Here is a 23,951-nt window from a genome sequence, read left to right as displayed (position 1 = left end):
TTCTCTTACGTACTTGTAAAATCCTTTTCTGATTTTTCTAATATTGCTGGCCAGATTTGACTCTCTCAGGGCCTTAGCTTTTCTAACCTGGTCTCTGATTACACAAGTAACTTCCCTGTTATCATCCCAGGTTACCAGTCCCTGCTTCCACGCTTTGTGTGTTCCGCTTTTGTATTTGATTTTAGCCAGGAGTTCTTTGTTTATCCATATAGGCCTCCTGGTCTTTTTGCCTGATTTCTTCCTTCTAGGGATGCAATGCCTTTGAGCTTGGAGGAGATGATCCTTGAAAGTCAACCAGCTTTCTTGGGCTCCCAGTCCCTCCAGGGCTTTATCCCATGGCACACCATGTTTCTGTATGCCAATGCATTTATAACTTTGATCATACACTTAAGAATCTTTCTATATACTCCTGTACTTATTGCATTCATACACAGATATATGGAGTTCTAGGCATATTGATTCACTATCCTTACTCTTGTTCCTCCTCTGATTGTTATAAAAATTAACACCTCCTTCTGTATAATCTCCAGTTCCTGACACTTTTTGTTTCTGGGCACTGACATCTTTGCCTGCTAGGGACTGACTATGCATTGGGAGCCACATGGACCTGCAGTGCCGTGTCCAGCCTTGTCCCACCCCCTGCAAAGAAACTGAAGCGGACCAAATTCAGTAGAGGACAACCGAGTGGTTGTGGGCATAGTGCTTCTTCGGCCAAGATGAGATGTTTTGGGAGGGGACCTAACAGCAGTCTCCAAGCACCTAAAAGGAGGTCAGCAAGAACATCAAGGCAGGTAGCTCATGGCAGTACATGGTTGGATGATGAGAGGCAACAGGCATGAGCTAAAGCAAAATTAGTTCACACTTGCTAAAAGAAGAAACTTTTTCACATGGAGGAAAACCAGGCAGGGGAACATAATGTCCAAATAGGTTGCACAGTCCCCATCCAGGGAGGTTTTGAAAACCTAGGTGGATGAAGACCTAAGCGTCCTGACTTGATTTCATAATTGATCCAGCTCTGAGCAGGAGGCTGGACTACAGACCTCCTTAGGTCCTTTCCAATGTCTATGAGTTTATCATCTGACTTACTGCCTTCAGAGAATGCCATCGGTCATCAAAGTCCCCGCTGTGCTAGCAGTGGTGCTACAGACCCTCCCTTGTTCTTGCAAGTCTCCTTGGCTACATTAAAGAAGTTTTTATGCTTGGGGATGTTTCTAAGTCTCATCATCCCTTCCTCCTCCCAGCTTTGTACACCTTCCCTTTACTCAAACATCATTTTTTTCACTTTCAGAGCCTACGTAGGTCTCTGATTCATCAGTGTGCAGTTATGGTGGATAAAATGGACTCTTTGCTCTCATGACTCTATGCCACAGACTGTTGGCATCACTGCCCAGAGTGCACTTAGGGACCTATTCTTGCATATTCATTTATGTGGAGAAAAAAGAGTACCAGTGTCTGCTGCTCTCAAGATCTACATGCGCAGAAATAGTGGGGGAGAGGGGTGTCCCAGCCTAGGCCAGTAACACCAGTCAGTATACTTGTGAAAAAACCATGAAGCTTCAGGTAAAAGGAATAGTAAATTCTTTTTGCTGATGTAGTCACAGGTGGCCACAGTGCTAGAAATTAAGGGCTGGGTGAGGTTCCACATGACCTTACAGATTTTGCCAAGAGAAGGCAAGATTTTTTGTCCATCTTCCTTGCAGCAGTCTTTCCCACTCTGAAGTCATGAACCATGGAGCAACGGAAGCAAGCCTGTTGGGCACCCCCTCCCTCACATGTACTGGTGCCTGGAAGATGTTGTGCTCCTTTAGAAACTCGGAGCAGCTCCCTACGGAGATATTCACCCGAAAGCCCTGTTTTCAAATGATAAATGTGATGTAAATCCATTAATTCATAGCTGGCTCAGGCTCAGGGACTCCTCACAGTAATGAAGGTGGTCTCAAACACATACCTAAGGAGGAATTATAGGTGATCTTATCATCCAGTCCCATACGTAACTGCTACCTGTTCTTCATCACAAACATCTTCCAGTATCTCCAGCAGCAATTCTACCCTTGCATCTCTGTCAAGGTAAGTCTTGCCCGCTACCCTTTCTAGAAGATGGGCATGGTGAAAAGGTGAGCTGTCATGGCTTACAAAAATAGAACAGGTGATCACACAGTCCCATGATGAGAAACAGCAACAAATGAGAGAGCTTCCCAGTATCCATCTAAATATACAAATTGTCTGCAGTACTGATGGGAGTAGCTTATGAGTTACTTAAGTCATTGAACCAATAGGTTGCAAAGACACAGATACCAGCCAGCATGACACTGTAGTACAGCAACCACCAGTGGAAACACAGGCAGCTCAACCAAAGATGCTTTGGCCCACTCACTTCAAAAAACTCATGCAAATTAAGTCACACAGACACACTGCCAAGGGTTCATTCAAACAGTTACCAGCTGTTAGTAGTCACTTAAATAATAATAGGGCAGAGTATCAAGAAAACTTGAGTCAGTAGGTCACCTCCATCTTGCCTGGCCCACAGATCTCAGGTCTATCACATTTTAAACTCCAAATTCCTAAATAGTGAAAGAACTACTGAAGCTGTCCAAGTAAATCATCTCCATGTTCTTTGTTGCTTCCTCAGCAGAGTGGGTCTTGCAGAGGATCCCTGTTTCTCTGCCTACCTTCTTTGGTGCCAGAGCGCAGGAAAACACTAAGCAATGTGAAACTGAAGTACTAACAGTACAGGCCATACATAACTAAGATTCTGGGGTAATAAAGTGTTAGCGCTGTCTATAGCGAGAGCACAGCCACAGTCATAACAAGCACCAACGAACACCAGGCTCAATTAGCCACGCCAGCACGCACGCGAGATACTTGAAGCCATTACAGATGATACCCTAGTACCCACCAAGCATCTCTTTATGATCCTAAAATCATCCGCTTGCCATCAGCCAAAAATTTGGGAGGATACAACAGCAACCTTCACAGCTGCCTCAGTTTTACTTTGTTCTGTCCTGAGCCTATACAGATGCTGAAGCAGGTGATATATCTGAAACCAGCACCAAGGTAGCAAATATCTTGTTGTATTCAGATGGGCAGGCTCTCTGGGAGTAAGAAATTAAAAACTCTGGTGCATATAAGCAGAATCCTTTTCCCCTAACAGTAAGTTTCTAAAGATATTTCAGGATACAAGGCAAATATTTTATCTAAACAGCCTTGAGAACAAACAGATAGATGTAGTTGTCCAGGTGCTATTTGAGTACTTTTTATTTGAAAAAGAGGTAGCTCTGAAATGATCTGTATCATTGCTGGGGTTAAAAAAAAAAAAAAGAAATCACCAAAAAGAGAGAGAGATACAGAGAGATACAGATCACTAACCTTTGAGAATGACACCATATAAACTTGGCAAGAAAGTACCTTAAAAACTATCTTAACAAGTAAGGCCATAACCATTATTTAGATAGAAACTCTAAGAACTGAGGCAAGAACTGTGGCACTTGTTTATACTGTAGCCCTGTGGAAAGAAGTCTAAAGGCTCTGGGACAAGAAAAGCTATTACTGGAAAAATGTAAAGAAGGCAGCTTAATACTGGAGATTAAAAACTCTTGAAGTTTTCTAATAGACAGTCAGGAGGTATAATTGATGTAGCTTGATTTCATAAAAACAAAATGTGTATTTCTACCAAGCCTGTCCTAGCAAATGGCATTTTTCTACAAAAGTACCTGGAATGGACTTGCATCAAGATGCCAACCCACTTCTGGCAACAGCAACGGCAGTAGGCAATTAGAATTTATGCTGTGTAAAATTAACTTTTAGATTAAATGAAAATTATGAACCAAAATGCAAAAGCATTTATACAGTAATTCAGCAATGCCACTTGTTTAAAAAGCGTCAAAGTAAGTGAATATAATGCCACTGTCTGAATAGAGTTCAGTCAGAGCTCTGGCTGATCCACCCCAGCTTCCTTTCTAGCCCCACAGCTCTGCCCCCAACCAGAAAGCTGAGCTGTAAATACGCAGTTACAGACACGATGAACTACCTTAATTTCCTAAAGATCAAGTGAAGAATAGTAAGGGAAAGTTAGGACACGTTATCTATTAAAAAAAAAAAATCCTAAAAAAACCTCCTGTTGTAAAACGATCAGATCTCAGGTATAGGAAAATCAGACTCCACTGGACGCTTAGGAGAATTGAGTGAAAGCATCCAGCCTCTTACTAGTATTAAAGCTGTTGCCTTTAATTTTCATCATGTTGTCTGTCTCCTTGCAAAAATAACGCTCTTATTATGTATCGCTGGTTTATACATACCAGCTTCTGAAATAAAGAATCCCAATCACCCTTCATTTGTTCTCAAGCACTCATTACCCACTTACCTTCTACCTGAGCTGTCCCTTTTTGATATGGGCAAGACCAGGATGAACACAGCAATTCAGACTGTTGATAAAACTCTGATCAGCGTTACCGTATGTCGTTAAGCATTCCATATGATCGCTTTATGAACATTTTGGTGGTGCTGTGACTTCAGATGCCCACTGAGCAGAAGTTTATGGCACCAGACACTGAATTTCTCCTGACAGTTGATTAACTGCATATGAGTAAACTGGTATTATCCCACCCAGTATCTACTTTGTTATATTTGTAAACATCAGATTTTTCTTAACTTTTGTTATGAGCCATTGCATTTGCAAGCAGCCCTAGAATACTTTTATCCTGGTGCTCTCAAACCAGGACAGGCATGCATAATCTAAGCAGCACCATTTCCACCTCATTTTGATACCAGAACTTTTCATGTTCTTTTCTCCAATTGATTTGGTGTTAATCAGTGGTCCTAACAGAGCTCTCACATAATTTGTTACTAATCTCTATATTATTTTCTATATTAAGCATTTACTTCTATTCCTCCTCCGTGTTATCTATATAAAAAACAAATAAAATAAAGCATGCAGTAAGGTGGTCCACCTTACTGCATGCTTTATTTTATGGTAGCAGCTTCTGAGATAACTTCAGACTTCGTCAACATACAAACAAAGATTAATTCCATCAGATTGTGTGTCATCTTTTACAATAATTCTAGCAGATTAAGGGGCAGCTTTCAGTCTTTTGTTTTGTTAAATGTTTCTTTTAATATACTATTGATGTATTAATTAATATATTAATAGAAACATTTAGAAAAGAATGACTTACTACTTGATCCAGTTATCTATTCACTTCAGGGTTTTTTGAGTTCATTTCATAGGGTTTCTTCCCTACGCTTTTATTTTATGACACAGCAACTGTTACCCATGTAGTAAAATCAGCTACTTTGCTTCTAAACTTCTTCAGGGCTTCTGGATCAATTCCATCTGAACTTGGTGATGTAACAATTTATCTCCATTTTGTAAATTTAAGTATTTTCTCCTTTTTGGAATCTAATATATAAAACCCCAGACTATTAAGTCACATTAAAGTGTTTTAGCATCCTCTGTAGTGAGAATAGTAGAAGTACAATGACATTTTTACACTGAAGTCCTTGTTCCTCTTTAATCAGGCATATTTTCAAAAAAAAAAATAAAAATCAATTACTTGAAACAGAAGAATTTTAGATACGAAAGGAGGACTCCTCACAAGAAGATACATTTATCCTGCACTATAAAGCGGCAGGCTTGCTTACTTCTGTTACAACACTGTGAAGTCAAATCAATTTTAAACAGAGAGCCAGCTTCTTCCTTCTGTGAGTCATTCACAGAGCACAAAAGGAAATAAAACCATCTGCAAAGGAAAAGCAAAATATAATGCCAAAAATCACAGCGCTACGATCACTAGAAACACTGTATTCATTAACTCCTCCACTTTAGTCTTTGAATATTTGTATAATTTCTGTTTGCACATTTCATTTGCTGTGTCCCTTCTCAGGTCTTATTTTCTACACTCTACATGCAAAATGCCAAATGTAACCCTTTTACTAGTTTCCTATTGATTGGATTTTATTTAATAAATACGCTTGCTAAAATGAACCTTGTATCTTGCTATTTCATCTGGTCCCGTAATGCTTTCCTGCTTTTTCAGGGAAAACTGCTTCTTTTTTAGCACATAATTTGAGCAGAAATACTTTCACATGGAGCTATCCTCCTCTCAAGTTGTTCTTCTGGCATAGTATCAGAGGAATAAGGTAATTTTTGTCATCACCAATTAAAAAGTTTTACGAAACAGGACCGTTATAAAACAATTAAACCTTGCAAATGCAGTAGTCTCTAGGAGGGAAACCCTGGAGGAAATTCTGCTTATTAAAATTGCAATTTTAGTTTCCATTAAAAAGGAGAATAAGACAACAGAAGATGGGCTGGCAAGACAAATTATTTCTTAATGTCAGTTGAGCTTATTTCAAATGAGATAACGTATCTACACCAGGTTGGGTTCAACACATTTTTGCCTCCTCAACTCATTTATCTAATTCAGTCATCTTGATTATAGCCTCATGGACCTTTATTTTCAGAGGAAGAATTTCGTAACAAACAACCTACACAACATGCTGATTACTGAACAGGTAATTCTAATTAACTTGGCTATGGCAAGAGAATTTTGATAAAGTCCTAAAAAGCGAATACAGTTTGGTTATTCTGGCCAAACTTCTATAAAACAGAAACCCGCAGCAGAGTCTCCAGATGAGACATCGGAGTGATGGGGATCTAATTTAAATAAACAAATGAGAAAATTAAAATCACAAATAATTTATTCTTCTGTTAGAATTGATGGAGTACAGTTTTAAATAGCAATGAAGTACACAGTGGTGGAAAATTGGCACAGAACCTACAAGCATTTCATTCGTAATAATGTTCCTCATGTCGTATCTGTTCAAATCTAGATGTGTATTTTCTGTCAACTTTAATAAAATTATTTTCCCTTTAAAAATGAACAAATTGAAAACCTTGTCTTCCATGTATAACACCAGTTTTTTTTCTTCTCCCCCCAAACATGATAGCCAACTGAAAAAAAAAAAACAAACAGAATAAAACTCAACCCAAAAATTACTTCTGGGCTAATTTTAAGTTTTGTCCTTTATAAAAAACTGCCAGGAATTCTTGAATGCATAGATTTCTGCACAACAGAATATCCATTTACTTATCTGATAAACAGTTGCAGGACAGTCTCAAAACCAATTTTTTGTGTACTATGCTATTGACCAAGGTGCTGCCTCTATCTGACATGCAACACTACTAGCATTAATGCAGTTCAAAATAAAATTTGGCATTTACCTCAGCAACAGGTTTTATTACTTGATGTTACAAATCATCCCTTGGTCTCAATGTTAACTAATAAGAAAAATGGACACACGCAAAAAATTCCCCCTTTCTAAAGGTATTAACTCCCAGTTAGGAAAGTTTAGATAGGTTTTACAAAGTCTTCTAAGGCTATTTGGATACATACAAATTATTAAACTAAAGGTTAAAATACACTTTTACAACACAGTCCTGTCCTCCATATTCTTTTTCAAGTTCTTTGCATATCCAAGCCAAGTAAAATTAACACTTGTCATTTTCTTTGTTATTGCAATTATTAAAAGGGATTACAGCTTGCTTGTGCAAAGCTGTGACAAAACACTTGAGAAATAAAACCCAAACGTTTATCTCGTTACCAAAAAAATGCTGCAGAAAATTGTCAAACTATGCTAGAAACAATTTTTACAAAACTGCTTCGCTCAGAAAAATTGGAAAGCTTAAAAAATTAATCTTCGCACAAGACTATGGTATACCATCCTTAATTATGTTCCCATTTAGATAACTGGGATTCTCATTCTTTGTACATGAACCTATCAGTGATGTGTGATGCTCTCCATCTTTTTTCACTGTTATCTTTTTATTGTACACCGTTTCAAGACTTATACAATCAAGCACTTATGCCCCCACCTATTTTCAACAGTAGATTTCTTATCCTGCCCAGCGATTAGTGTACTGTCTTACATATTCACCACATGAAAAACATAATATACAAAATATTGCTGCTGTAAAAAGTGTGCATTTCCCCTTTCCCCTTACAAAAAAAAAAATCTGTGGAAAAAATATTAAATTCCCATAACCTTCATAAACATACAAAGCTGTTTGCACCCTTCAGTCTGTAACAGTCTATTTGACATACAGTTCTCAACTCACTGCAAATTGTTATGTCACGTATTTTCTGTCCAATATTGCCATCTAGAGTAGAGATGTGAAATCAGTTTCTGAGAATCTACAGCCTTTAACAATTAACCCATAAAGACTGTATGTCGTAGAACAGCCACAAAATTTTTCCAAGAAAGCTAGATGGAATGGGAGGTTCTCATCTCAGGAAGATGTCCACAGTGCTGAGGAGAAAATATGGCTGCTAAGAGATATTGCCTACTGGAATGTGAGTACTTTTTCACTGTTGGTAATTTCCATATTGACCCTAAAAAAAATTCAGAATACATAATTAGACCACAAGTCATACTGTCTTGTTTTAAAAGCTGAAATAAGACGACCATCCAAATAAACTATGATGTTAAAAACAAATGATAAACCAATGCAAGTGTTACAGTTGCTTCTCACTAAAAATCCTTTGTGTCTTAATGTAAAAGTAAGACCAATGATACGGATTTAGAGCCAGAAACTTCATCTGATCAAAAAAGAGCATACCTTTAAATTCAAGAGACTGCTGTGAAATTTGCAGAACGCCATCAAACATAAAAGATCAGAATTACTTCCCACCTAAACTCTTAAGTTATTTCAAAAAGACAAGGTCACCTAAATTCAAAGTAATTTAGGAAACTAACCTGCTTCTGGATACCTAAAAATATTCATATATCAAGCATCACAGAACAGACTCATAGATGTATCTCAAAACCCAAGGCACACACTGGTGAACATAAAGAACAAGTCCTATGGGAATCAATTATTCCATAGATCCCATACATAGCATTATTAGCCTTATTGATATTCTCTGTTTCTTTTGACAGAATGTCACGTACTGCAGAGGAGGGCAGAGGTGAAAGCATCAATGTTACATGCTTACCATGATTCTTCACCATAGGGTTCAAGGCTTGCAGAAACAAGCAGTCCTAGAAGGTGAATATTCTCCACACTGCTGTTTTGCCAACACTCCAAGTACCATCAGGATAAGGCAGCATTTTAAATTCCAGTTTTAAGCTGCAATGTCAGGGGGTTTTCTCCATTGTAATATGACAATCAGTCAGGAAGAAGAGTTTAAGAACAGCTGCCAGATGAGAATTTAAGCAGAGCAATTCCTATGGGAGTGGCTAGTATGAAAGAGAGGTCTTGTATAATGAGTTTCCCAGTGGAACTTACACTGCACAAACTGGAGAAGTAGAACCTATTGACAGAGAGAGTTATCCACTTCTACTGCAAAGCTGGAAGGAACTCAGCAAACTGAGACCTTGCCCCTACATTTGCTACAGGTAAAGCATTTTGTTGTAGCTTACTATATGCAGGATGAAGCTATGAGTTTAGTGTATAAGCATTTTGTTTCTCTGTTTAATAATTAGAAGTAATTGCATCTCTAAGCTACCACACTAAGAGTTTGTTCCTTCTTCCTTGTCTTTTCTAATTTCTGTAGAAAGTAAGCCAACTCTTCTCCTTTAAAAAGTGGGCAATTGTGGCTATTCTCACTTCCAAGAGAAAGTTCTTCTTGGAAGCTCAACTGATCTTCTACAGACATATCAGGAGCTTATTTGAACACTAGAACCTCAGCCTGACCATAAGTTATATTTAGTTAATCTCCATTTTATTTATGACAAGGAAAGAAACAGCATACGTTTTAATGACAGCTCTGAAAGATTCATGTTGCCAAGATTAGATTTTTACAAGATTAGATTTTTTAGCTCCTACTGCAAGAGTAAAACCTCTGCTTCATCCTTTACTTAGAAGACGGGGTTTTTTACAGAAGTCTTCCACTACAACTCCAGATTAGAGTTTTGGTAGGTTTTGCTTTTGTTTTAAAAACTTATCTTAGCAGGGATAGTAAAGAAGCAGTCTATTTTCAGCTCACTTCTTTCCCATGTTCAGTGCTCCTCTATACTGCTCAGAGAAAATCTGTGCAAGAATAGGCTTCATGTGTCCCCACACAGCCCTAGAGTAGAAGGACCTCAGTTGCACACCTGAGTGCTTCTGCAACTGGAGAGGATGACTACTGCATTTGTACGTGTGGAAAATTCAACTTTTTTATTGCAAAGCAGCAATGAAGAATGATCCATCATGAGATTTAGGAACCTCAACTTTCACACAAGTCATTCATCATGACGCTACGAAACAGATCACCTTAATTTCAAAGGTCTGGAGGCCTGGAGGGCCTCATTTTGCCAAATTGCATCAAAACTTTACAAACTCAGAAGAGAATGACTAATCACACCTCCAGATAAATGATGCCAGATAACTCACCCGGAAATGAAATTGTACACACGCACCCACAAGACCATGCCCTTAAATTCATTAGTTGAAAAGTACAGGAGAAACTGAGATTATCAAATCAATGTGTAAGAATCACAACTTCCTCATGAAATGAAAGAATACCTGGTCATATCCGTAAGGCCTCTGCTGTGGTGGCTGTGGTGGCCCAGGCTGTGCAGGTCTGTACCCTCCATACTGCTGGCCTTGTCCTTGGGGATAATTGGGATACTGAGGTCCTGGACCACTCTGGGAGGGGCCTAGAGATCATTAAAATGAAAACAAACAAACAAAAAACCAACATTGCTTAACGTGTTAGAAAGAAGAAAACAGTATAAGCATTCAATTTTACCACTGAGCAGGGCTAAAAAGTATAATCACTACTGTGCAGTTAGGTATTGTCCTACCTAAGAACATACCAAGTCCTCCTCAACCTGGAAAGCACCTTGGCTGATGGAGCCTGTGCTCCAATCACAGAAAGATTTACCTTTATTTATATATTCATCAATTTATTTATATCTTCATCAATTGATGTAGTTCCACAGATCAGGTCATAACACAGGGAAGAAAAAAGCAAGAAATGACAAATCATAAAGCATGAGCACTTTCCAGGATTTAGGGAGGCACACTCTTCTCCTGCTCTACACTGCTCCAGTTCCAGAGCTTTGTAACACGAGGAAAACAGATGATGAGCCGCCTTGTATTTGGACCTTCTGAAGAGACTCCTGCCAGAAAGTCACTTCTCACACCACAGCAGGCAATCATAAATGGGATGTCAGGCAAGCAAGTTACAGGCATAAAATCTCAGATGTGACAACCACTAAATGCTATTGTGGAAAGGAAAAAAGCATCCTCTATTCCATACTCCTCTGCTCACTTTAACTTTCTAGGAAAAGGATAGGGGGAAAAAAAACAAAACCAAAAAAAGCCTCAACACTTTGGCTCCAGACTTTTTTTGGCTGTAAAAGGAAGAGTTCTTTTGTCATACAAACTCTTTCTGTTACTATTCAGAGGGACTCAGCCTGTCTATCATCGAAAACTTTGCTACCATCAGGCAGTGCAGCTGTGTTCCAAACAAAATTAACCTCATCCTCTCCTACACTGGGAGAGATGGTGTACTGTGTATTTCAGTGACACTCCATATAGGTCTTTTGCAGTGGATTTAAGTTAACTTTTTCAACACCATGCTTTTAATCTTGATAGTCAGGAAAGACTTGGAACTCTTCAAAAGTGTTTTCCTTTAAACAAATGAACACTTCTCCCACCCTCCCATCAGAACCAGCTAATGTGTTTTAGCAACAATGTTCAGTGCTAGGGCAGGCTAGTTTTAGGTACAGCCACTGGACATTAAGGTCACCTCAGCTGGTAACCCTTACAGTAATTCTGGATCTCTAAGAGAGTCAGAAAAGATGACCTTGAAAATAAAAGCTCCACAGGCTATTGCCATTCTCCTCGGGCCTCAAATCCCCTTGAACGATGCAGTTTCAGCTTTCTACGGTGGAACAAAACCTTAAAGATTGATAATAATGACCGGGGTGCTGACTTACTTTTGCAAATTAGAAAGTAATTAAACATTAACTCAAGCAAGGATACTACATCCTAAAAAGTGCTGTGTTCATCTGACAAATGAACCTTGGTCTTATTTATTCATGGTCATTCTTTATAGCTGGACTCTATAAATATTCAGTGATAGATTTTATAAAATAAAAACGGAACTTCAGTATCTATTTCTGCTAAAAAAATTGAAAATGAGAAGTATACCACTTGGGTTTACAAATTATAGAGGCTATGTTGCTCGAGCACATTTTTTTATCTTTTTCTTCTAGTACTTCTTGACCTAAACTTTCAGAATAAGTCAAGACTTCATTTCTTACAAAATTTAGAATAGTAAGCTAGATGGACTTGACTCAGATCTTCATTCTATGTTCCTATGTTACGTTTAGCAGAATGCAATAACATTAGTATTATTTCTGAACTATTAATTAATCTATAACCTCCGGAAGGAGAAAACTTGCTACATCTCACTGGATCCTCTTAAATTTTAACTCTGTCTCAATGTACCCAGATTTAATGCAAATCTGGCATTTATCTACATAGAAGGCAAACAAGTCATCCATGCACTTCCTCACATATCTACACCACTCAAAGTTAAACCTGCAACAAAGCTAAACGTTAAAATATATGGAATTAGATTTCAGATATCCCTTCTTCTGAGATAAACACACAGAGCTTTACAATATGCAAGTAAGTAAAACTTACAAGAGCAGTATTTTCAGTATGCTCTTCTGACCTCAAGTTTTCAGAAGTAATGCACAAAAATCAAACACTACTACTTTTAAGTTTCCTGTCTGGGAGATTTTCCTAAACCCAAGGACTACATTATCGCACTTGTGGCAGAGGATTTCTCATTTCTGCTATACACCAGAAGGTTTGTACTACTACTGCAAAGTTATAAGACAAACTCTCCTGGAAGTTGCATCGGAAATGATTAAATTTCCTTACTTATCAGTACAATCATTTCAAAATAATTATTTGCACATGTTGGATGAAATTTTAAACTAATTTTAAAGATTTTGTTCTGACATCCTTCTGCCCTCCTGACTTGGTGTTCACCTACAGAGAACAGGAAAGAGCTGAGTCTTTCTGCTTCTGAATTACAGACACCCATTGTGGTATTTTCTAGCCACCCTCATTTTTTTATGCTACCACATTGTCCTAGACTGCCAACATTGGATCTACCTCCCAAAAGATGCCGTTTTCTACACTTTCTCGTTTTGGCTCAGTGCAACTGGGGACATACAACTTTTTTTTGCACAAGCCTGGCTTTTCAATCCAGCGAAACAGGGACAGAACAACACATGATGATCTCTCCTGGTCTTTTCTGTGACTGCTGTCTGTGCCTTCAAGTTCTTACCATAACCCTGCTGTTGTCCTGGATAGCCTTGTTGGCCTGGGTATTGCTGCTGTTGTGGAGGATAACCCTGCTGTTGGGGCGGTCCTTGATACGCATCTTGCTGCTGACCATACTGCGAGTTTCCTGTAAGACGATTGCAAGAAAGCAAAAAACTTGTAAAGATACCTACTCTATTACTTTTGTTTTCCTTCTAAGATGCACAGCCAACAACACATGAACAAAATGAAAATGCAATATCGATTTCAAAAACTGAACAAAACAAAATAAAACTCAAACCAAACAGAAGGATTTCGGCCAAACAAACTGCAGTTAAAGCCAATTTTGCAAAGTTGAACTGCAGCATTTTCAGCATCTCTGCCAAACGAGCATTATATTTACTGGAACATCACAGTCATAAGATCATGACTATGCTAAATAAAATAAAACAAAAAAAAGACAAAATTAAGGACAGCTACAAGAGCACAGACTAGCTACACAAGATCAGCAAGCTGTTTCCTAACGGCACTATAATTATACAAAATATATACACACACAAAAAGATATACAACTGAACCAACAAATTTATGTTTAAATAAAAATTTCCACTGAGGTAAAAAAAAAAGTCTCTAGAGTGTTTTAGTCATTTTACTTTTGTTAGAAATGGCAAATTGTGGTTATATTTTAGGTGTTTGCAAGAAATTATTCTGAATGCTTCAAGTTCCCTGCAATTTTCAAGACAGCCAGCAACTAGTATTCTACAAGAGCTTTGCATGGGTATAAGTCGTGTTGTGCAAGAGTTTTTGTTCCCGTTGCAGGTGGAGGAGGAAAGGGAATGTATGTGCGTATGTGTGTGAAGGTATATAGATACCTCCTTCGTAGTAATGTTGTGAGGAATCCTCATAAGGCCTATCGTAGCCTTGTTCAGGATACGACGGTTGCTGATAACCGTAATCATTATGACCTACATCAATTCGACAAGAGACAGGAAGAAACGTTAATGGCCTCTGAGTGAAAACCCTAAAAGTATTTCATTTCTCAGAAAAATGAAAAAAAATGTCAACTGGATATACATGAAAAAGAATTTTCAATTGTATTAGCCAAAGACTTATTAATATGATTTCCTTTCATATTGAATTAACATGTGACAGGAAAAAAAAATGCTTAATGCAGTAGTTTTAGCAATATCACAGCAAAGGATGGTCTTAACCTTCTCATAATCCGTGTTGGGAGGCGGGGGGGGGAAAGAAAGTACTTTATCTTTCACTCAAAAAAAAAAGAAAGCATTTAGGTCTTTCACATGTAAATAACCTGAATTAAATTAGAATGAACAAAGAAAGTAATTATCATACTTTGTCTGACACCTGTTCTGCTGATCTCCAATTCAAAAGCATATGCTAAAAGCAGTGTGAAATATAACAAATAAAGCTCAATGAAGTTATGAACCACAGTCCACATTAAATTTTGCTATTAACTGACAGAGAAGTAACATTCCAAAGTTTTTCCCTATAAATGGAATTCCTTCAAATCTTAAGAAAACTTTTCCTCTTACGTTCCAGTCCTTAGCAGGACAAACAAACCTTTCTTGTCAGAGAGTACAGGTATCTCTGGTTAAGAAACCAATATATGCAGTAAGAACTCCACCTGTTGTTTTTAGAACAAATACATTCTGTCCTATAGATGATTAAAATATATCTTATTGCTAACTTGGTCAAGAAAAAAAGTCAACATTTTGTTAAAATTTTAAACTAAATTTTACAAATTATATAAACTTGGAATAAATTCTGGAATAAAAATAAGGAAAGGAGAAAACAGTTCTAAAACTAAGTGGACTTCGTAATTAGATCTGCAACCGTACTGCATGTCATTGACTAAATCTAATATAAATATACAACCATTAAAACAAGTCTTATAATTTATTCTCTTTACGTTCTATAGCAGAGTAATAATGATGTAATGATAAAGATCGAATCTTTAGAAGGAATTGGAGAAGCAAACTGTGCTGCCAGTTGTTGATGGTAACATCAAATTGCCCTTATTACAGTAAAGTGCCTGTAACCATTTAAAATTCACAGGTATAACATAAAAGTTCCAGAAAATCAAAACTTAATTATTACAAGTTAATGCAACTTGTAAAACAACGTCTCCAAAACCAGCAGATGTAAGCTTATATATATGTGGCTTGACATATCTTAAAATGAATTTAATAGAAAACCGAAATTAAAATTCAAACAACTTGTATTCTTTTATTTGCAATGAGTAACTGCTTTGGCAATTACACAGCTTTGTATGTGTTTTAAAACGTTAACATCTACCACATTCCTTGAACTTTGTAAGAGAATATTAAGTTGCACATACGGTTATCACAGTAGTCACGAGTCAGCATCTTTTCTCCCAGTCCCTGCTCAGTCTAAAAAAAGGTTAATTGCAACTTTTCTAACTTTTAACACAATCCAATGGCCTTCAGCACTCTAAATTCCAAGATGTAGGAGGACAGATTTATGAAATGCAAAGTTCCGGTCTTGTCTTGAAAAGCACTGGAGGAAATTCTAAAGAGGATTCACAATTACAACCTCCTCTGGGCAAGGACCATTATATTCCTTTGTAAAAATTAAACTAAAGGCCCGTACCATAGCAGCAATAACACATTTGTGCGACTTACATGAAAACTAAATACTAAGTTAAAAAATAGAATACAGAAAAACCACATCTTTTTACCAAGTTTTTCCACTTCAATAAAATCTTTAATAAAAGGATATCGCCCTCTCTCTTATTTAAAATAAAGTTATGATTGTTTTAATTCATCTCAATTATACTAGATATGCTTAGGAACCTTCCATGCTTTTAGATAAGCCAATTAAAGAACTTCATTTTCAAACACTAAAACTGTTGTCAGAGTTTCAAATGGGAGTATTACAAATTACACACTTCCAGTAAGTTGTAAAATTAACTAGTCATAGTAACTTAAACTGTAGTAACAATTGTGAATTTGGAAGGTTTTGTACATGTGAGGTATGATATCCAATTACTATTCTTGCCTCATTCCGTTATTTTGGGCATAAGACTACATTAGTATTGGGCAGGTACAGAAAATGGGAAAATTAACATTTATGAGAGATTACCATCAGGGTAATATTGCTGGTTCATGCCTTCTGGAGGACCTTGTCCACCATGACTGTATTGGTCCCCATAATAGTCTTCCTGGCCTGAGTACTGCTGTGGTGGGCCTGAAAAACCACAACCAGTCAATACGTAAATAACTTGTTTTCTCTATTATAAAGCCTGCTAATTTCTGATTTTAGTATGTGAAATATTTCTCAAATGTACTCCCCACCCACAGTGTTGCATTTCAGACAACATATGTAATCTAGTTTACTTAAAGTAAATAAATGTATCTATATATATACACACACACAGACACAGTTGTTTGGCTTCATTAGACTGAGCACATGATACAGCAAACTTCTGTTTTCATCTCATTTTAGGAACTTGTATAACAGACTAAAGTGTTAAAAATAAAATTATTCCTTTCCTAAAAAGATTAGAAAGAAAAAAAAAATATAAGCAAGACTGTGGAACACTGTTCCTTTTTTGCAGTTGAGTGAATTTAGGAAGTACTCTGTTCCTTTTCTGTACCTATCATTTCAGTATCGAAACATAATTCTGCATCAGCATACAAGATGCATATTTTTAGATACTTTTTGTCAATCAGAACTCAAAAGAAATACTTGTCTTCACGTTTCATGGTGATACCACTGCTGCCAGAACCACTCTTAAAAGGATAACCAAAAGAGTCTGCAAACAAGGTCTGTAACATGCAATAACTTGGCCAAAACGTGGTGTAAGCAAGGAAGTGGTTTAAGATAGTTTTAAAGATGGTTATTTAAAACCCAAAGTAAAACCACTGAAGTGAAGTCCTACCTTGCTGTGGCGGCCTGTACGGAGGAATCTGTCTCTGACCCATCATGTGATTCCCTTGGTTAACTTGGCCCATCATTCCCATAGGTGGCTGCTGGCCCTGGTAGTGCTGCCCACCGGCCTGCGGCAGGTTGTACTGCTGGGAGGGAGGCTGCTGGTGCATCATTGGACCTGTAAAGGCAAAAGCAGCAGAGAGGCCTTTGGTAAGACACGACCAGTGATTAAGTCTTTCAAAAAGAACATGGGAAACCCAACCTTGAAAAAACAGACCAGAAAAGGTTCTGCATTCCTTCATAAAGATTCGTTGTTTCTGGACCTACAAAATGCAGGGGATCAATTCAGGAAGATCAGTTCAAACTACAAACCAGAACTCAGCCTAAATAAAGATGCTTCCTAGATGATTTTTCTGCAAACTACACGGACATTAGTTTACTCACGCACAAAGATAACCGAAACACTTTTACTATTTCTGTTGGTTTCAAAAAGCATTGGCAAAGAAAACATAGATCAAAACCTGATGACAAAACCTTGATAAGTCATAGGAAAAATTCTTTAACATTGTGAACTCCTCGGGGCACAGTTTCAATATATATGGAGTTGTTGTTATAATCCATTAAGGAGCCACTTAGCTACAATTACAAAATAAACAATTTTATTTAGTCTGTAAAGAGAAACCACATGTACCAAAGAGTCAGGTACCGGCACAACAGGCAGGATGCAGAAAGGCCCACAGGAACACATGTCCTGCCCACCACTGAGCAGTGCCAAGTAGCCCCTAACAAAAATCTTTTGTACCAAGCTGCACCAAGCTTCTATGAACCACAGGAAGAGACCAAGAGAGCTGAAGCCCCGTTTATGTTTTACTAACTGAGAAAACCTAATTAAGGCTGAACTTGGAGAAGTGCAAACTTCTGGATGGAAACAGACAGTTAAAGAGCACCCTACTGACACCCTACAGCTATAAAACTGATGACTATGTCATTTTGTTGTACGAGATGGCAGGTTAGGTTGACACAAATTTTAACGAAGAACAGCTTCTTCACTTCCTCTGTAGTACCACTTCAGAAGAGAATTATTGCAGTATTAAAAATAGGAGGAGGAAAGAGTTCTTACAATGAGCTAAACTTCTTAAAAAACATTTTTTATAATATCTTAATTCCAACTACTTTACATGTATTGCACACTTCATAATGATGAAACCATAAGCTTTTTTGCCTTTTTACAAAAATTTATTTTATAAATTTCAAAGATGACAAGTAACTACTCTCACTAAAGGCCAAAACAAATCAAAGCATCAAACTAGCACAGGAGAAAAAAGGAAGGTACTGTCTAGTTTTCTGTATGCTAAATTTTGCCATTGCATTTAACATTTTTAAATAACTAAGTCCTACATGAAACCACAGTACTGGAAAATTACCTAGATACAGTCAATACTGACAACAGATTTATATAAGGAAAGGAATACATAGTCACTTAGATCCTGTCTATGTGGGGTTATGAGAGAAAGTTAAGCCAAATTAATGAATGGTATGAATTCGAAGTGCGTTAATTAAATCCATTAAAATCCTGTGCAGAAACTCTCAGTGAGAAGTAAACTGGCCTTACTTCTGTTAAGCTTCATTTTCCTCTGAAGATAAATATTGACCACTCTTAAAATGATCCAGTTATCCTTCAGCATGGCAGTTTCTGCATCTCAATTTTAAAGGGAAAAAATGGTTTAAATTGAGATACTGTAATTATTTTTCACTTAGCAAAAATATTTCATTTTTTGATCTTCTGAACAAGTAGGTAATTTAGGTAATTCCATTTCACTGCTCCTCTTTGGAGATACTAGAAACATTAGGCAGCCTTAGGAAAAAAAAAAAAAACAAACAACCCCGTTGCCATAATAATCCTACATCTCAAGAAAGCTTGTTAATTAACAATATTAATATTAGTCACAATACAATGTGATAAAATGTGTTGGGTCCCCATGGTGCAATGTAGAGGTTTTCTGTTTGCTTTTTAAATTAGAACTTCATTAACGCTTTGTAGAGCCACAATGAGAATTCACTACTCTGTATCAGACTGTGTACTGTGTTAATAACAGAGTGCCTGGCTTCCTTCCAGTTTGGTTCACATCTCTGTCTTATTAAGATACCCAAAAGAAGAACCATGGGCTCTCTCGTCTCGTGCAACAGAACCACTTTATGCTGTAGTTTCAAGGGGTGACAGAACTCTGAATTTGTTTTTTCTTTTGAAAAAAGTCTACAATAAAGCTACATTTTTTCATTGTATTGCACTGAACATGACACAAAACTAACCTAGAAAATTCCTTCGCAAAACTAAAGTCAAAAACTTAAGATCATTATTCACAATCTAAGACTTCCTAATATCCTTAGCACATGTTTTTACAGCTCACTTGAAATAAAGCTTTTGCATCTTTCATCACAAAACAAACTACACTAAATGGAAATCATCATCTCTTCCAGACTTGGTTGTAAGACTTCATGCACAGAAGTTCACAAAACTGTGTGCCACAATACAATGCTCGCTGCTTTCAAAAGTTCTCTCCACAAACTCTTTTTTGGTGAATTTCTAGAACTACTAATTTCAGAGAACAAAATACCTCATTTGTATGGAGTCCAAAAAAACACTATGTAGGACTGCCCTGTAAATATGCAAGCACACAAGCAGACTACTGTCTTTCCAAAAAAAAACTTTGATAACAGAAAAAGTCCTGTAAATGGTTCCGTATATTCAGAAGGCAGCCTTCACACATCAACTGAGAAACATTCTTGGAACAAAAGCCTGAAAAAAGAAGTAATACTGTAGGTCCTGTGAGAAGCACAGACCATTTTGCTAGTCATTGAGCAGATACTTGAAATATGCACAGCGTAGATGCAAATCCGCCTTATGGAGTAAGTGAAAGTATAAAGTAAGCCAGACAACAGGTGAAAAGTGATCTGTTTGTTGTTCTATTTTAATTAAAAATCGTCTACACTATCAAGAATACATGTTTTCCTCAATTGCTCATTTCCAGGCTTTCTATAACTACTAAACGACAAAAAACCTTCCTGCTCCAGCCAGCATCTCAAAGAAGACTCACATATAGGGAAGAAAAGGTACGGGGATTTAAGTAAAAAGGGGCTGGTACTTGATCTTCTTTTGAGTGTCATGGCCCAGTGGCAGTCTACGGACAGGAAATGACTTGAGGAAACTGAAAACTCAGTCTTCAGACATATAAGATGAACAGAGAGCAACAGAAACACAAACTAGAAGTAGATCCCAAACCTAACAAATGTGAGACCAGATGCACACTGAGGATGAAAGAGCTACAGAAGCACTTAGCTGTTTAAAAAGGTCTCCTTAACATTGCCTCTTCTGCTGAAACTCAGATACTGGTGGTAAGTGCCGTTAGAGGGCAAGAATAACCTGTAACATGGTTGAAACTCCTAAAGAAGCAGAGATGTGAGGAACCATACCCACAAATGAATAGGTGGCTCTGCTGTTATGATTAAAAAGCTATGGGAGCAGCTGGGTAAAACCAAAAAGCAACAGTACAAGCTAATGTTTCTTCAGTTCTGTTGCAAAGCAAAAAAAGAGGTGCATATTCTTTAGGCATTTCACAATGTGCATCATATTAATAAAACAATTACATATCCCCATCTAGAGTATCAGCAAAGTACATTCATGTCATGGTCAATCTCCCCATTGTGTTCACTGCTACATAACTAATAAAATATTAATATAAATAACAAAATACCCAGTAATGCAGTAGCCGTCAGCAATACTTTTTTTGGTTGTTTTTCATGTTTACAGAAAAACGCTCATTTTTAAACATAAGTGATGGTGATAACTCTGCAATAGCTAGCTTAGGAATTCTACTTTAGGGTAAATTTAATGTTCAGTTTTCTTGAGATTCTTGACAGAAGGTACACTCCAGATGTACTTGGTCAAACGAACTAAAATCTTAGAAGGTGTTTTAACATGAGGGGCAGTTTAAACACTATCTTGAAAGACTTTGAAGATACTCGTAATGCACGAGGTAGGTTGCAAATTAAAGGTAGCAGAAACTTCTCCATACTCACTTATTCCATGTTCTCATCTAAAACTGAACCAGAATTTCAGGTGTTTAAGGAAAAAAACATGCAAGTCATACAAAAAAGTTCCAATGTCATACACAATACATACAAAAAAGTTTCCTACAGTAGGAAAAAGATGAAAGAAGCAGCACTGTGGCACTTACTTACAAGACAGGAGAATTAGAATAGGAGAACTAGACACAGAATTTTGAGGCAATTCTATTTTTCTTTAACAGGTTAGATGTCAAAAAAATATAAATATGGAGACTGCCTTGCTTTGTCCATGACATCATGGATACTCTAAGTAGTTGAAGTATTAAATATAACAGCCTCTACTTACATGGGAATGAACAGATGGCAAGACATTCTCAAAAGGTCCTCAATCTCAGAAATATATTTTTCCTGATCTGTCATACCTTGAATATGTCTGTAATTCAGATAACATTGGATGTTGCTATCTTGATGGTCCTATCTTTATGTTCCTTTACATGGACAACAAAAGAACAGGAAATTCTGCATCTGCCTCATCTCTTATCTCCATTATCTCTTCATATTTGCTTGTAATTGAAACAGCTCTGAAACTGTAATGTTATTTTTGTAAATTTATATAAAATGAAAGTGTCATTAAAAAAAAAATCTCAGCATCAGATTCAATAACTAGTCTTCTGCAAATTATCAAGTCAACATGATATTCTCATGCAGAGTTCACCTGTGAAAAGTAAACTAGCTCCCCTCCCTCATGTCAAGCATCATATGATGTTCATTAAATACCGACTGGGGAGTTTGGCAACTTTGCGTGAAGTGCTTCTGGCAAGGGAACGGAATCCAAGCAAAAGCATCTGAGAAAGCTTCTGAGGTGGCCATGCTGTAATTCCTTGGTGCTTATGTTTAAAGTATTTGCTTTCTACCATGCATTATTATTCTCTGAATGTGAAAGATTTCAACAGAAGAGTAATTTCTGTGTCAGTTTCAGGGTCCAGACAACCATGCTCTCTCACCTCTGAAAAGTCAGGAACTGGCAACACTTGAAACATTTCATTCAACATAAGCAGTTTCCCATATAAGAGAAAAAATGCACCCATAAGAAAAAAGCATCACCCACATTCACTCTGCTCCTCCTGCTTCTTAAGTTTTCCAGAAAGGCAGGCACTATTCCTTGTGGATGTCCCAGGCTGCAACAACAGCTTTTTAACCAAGATCCATCTACAGAGACTTTCACTTAAAACATTCTGTTTCTCAAGTCCAAAATGACTAAAATTATTCTTTTAACTGGACTGACTATATAAAAACGACACCAGGATGATTTTGCTTCTCATTTAAGATATTCCTCTGGCTGGCATTTTATAAACTAGTGCAAATCACTGAGTACAAAGTGGAGATAGAAAGTAAATCCAACAATAGGTTCTGTTACCATGCACTTTATTTCTTAATTAGCACTTTTTTATTTTTCTTACTAACACCATCTGCCTCAAAATGTGTATATATAGCAAGATGTTTTGCTAGGAAATGCACATGAAAAGGTATGCTAAAACCATCAAAAAAATAAAACAAAGCTTTCCACGCTATGGTGTCTTTATCTATTATATAACAGGATTTATTATTTTCTAGAAGGTACTAGCTTCATTCAGTGCAAAGTATTATTAACTGAAAAGCTATTTCAATATTTTGTTTCCTCCTAATTGTTCATGTGAGATGCTATGCCTAGTCAAACACTGAAGACAGAATTATTAATTCACTCATGGGTTTTCTTATGGTACTCATAACTAAAAAGTTCAAATCTTCATAATGAATACACTTTCACAACACTCCCTTGAAATCAGATGGTATCGTAATCTTACCATCAGATTCATTTTTCCACAGATGGGGAATTCATGCAGGGAAAGATTAAGGTCAAAACCATCTACTAATTTTTAACAGCCAACTTGAGACGCTAGGACCTTATCTTGCAGAATATTTAGCATTATAGGTAGCCAGGTGCTGTTACTAACTGAGATAGAGTTTTCTCTCTCATTCTCACGGACCACTCCTTTATATGACAAAGAAAGCAAGCACGCTTACGCGTTCACAAATGTCTCCTGGCAATACCAAGGCTCAGAAATTTTGGTTCATTTCTGTCTCTGAAAGGCAGCACATGCTACTAGTTAAGAAATCTTCAAATAAACTATTTATTCCCCTTTTGCTTTGTCAAACATTTTTTGGGGAACAGTTTTGTTCCTTTACTCTTTAGATGAGAAGTCTGCCAGCGTCCACACTTGGCTGAGACCTCTGCCCAGCCTGACTGGATCTTGGCTACCTAGCTAGATCTCTCGCAGCCTCACAGATTTCTGTGCCATTCTCTCTCCTGCTGACTTGCAATCACAAGAGATTAAAGACAAAAATATTTCCTCTAATTTAGCACCAAACCTCAATTCAAATGCAACAACTAAGAGCAGAAAATGAAAGGAATGCATTAAACAGACCCGACTGAGAATATTCTTGGGTTAAAAACCTTAGCTACCAATACAGAACAAACACACGCATCTTCAGACTTCAAGAGTTCTTCCTCCATAGATATTTAAAATTTGATTAATTTGGGACATTTTCACTGAAACAGCAAATAGCACCTTATTGGCATAACAGACAAATTTTGAAGCCTTGCTCTAAAATGAGAGGCACCAGCACACCTACATTTACATATGAAGTGCTCTATTTACTGATGGTT

General features: G+C 37.2%; 1 protein-coding gene across 1 annotated transcript in view; it reads right to left on the bottom strand.

Annotated features, from left to right (window-relative positions):
• Positions 1 to 7,803: 7,803 nt before the first annotated feature.
• The window catches only part of SS18 (synovial sarcoma translocation, chromosome 18), a 39,699-nt gene continuing 23,551 nt past the window's right edge, over positions 7,804 to 23,951 (bottom strand). The window contains exons 5-10 of the mRNA XM_009870948.1: positions 17,190 to 17,357; positions 16,391 to 16,495; positions 14,140 to 14,232; positions 13,293 to 13,415; positions 10,505 to 10,638; positions 7,804 to 8,387 (exon numbers count right to left, since the gene is read on the bottom strand). Coding sequence (XP_009869250.1) covers positions 8,361 to 8,387; positions 10,505 to 10,638; positions 13,293 to 13,415; positions 14,140 to 14,232; positions 16,391 to 16,495; positions 17,190 to 17,357 — 650 coding nt within the window. The 3' untranslated portion in view covers positions 7,804 to 8,360. The remainder of the gene's footprint in view (positions 8,388 to 10,504; positions 10,639 to 13,292; positions 13,416 to 14,139; positions 14,233 to 16,390; positions 16,496 to 17,189; positions 17,358 to 23,951) is intronic.

This window comes from Apaloderma vittatum, unplaced genomic scaffold (genome assembly GCF_000703405.1).
Source record: "Apaloderma vittatum isolate BGI_N311 unplaced genomic scaffold, ASM70340v1 scaffold18306, whole genome shotgun sequence".
NCBI classification, from domain to species: Eukaryota; Metazoa; Chordata; class Aves; order Trogoniformes; family Trogonidae; genus Apaloderma; species Apaloderma vittatum.
This window is presented reverse-complemented; position numbering and strand designations above follow the sequence as displayed.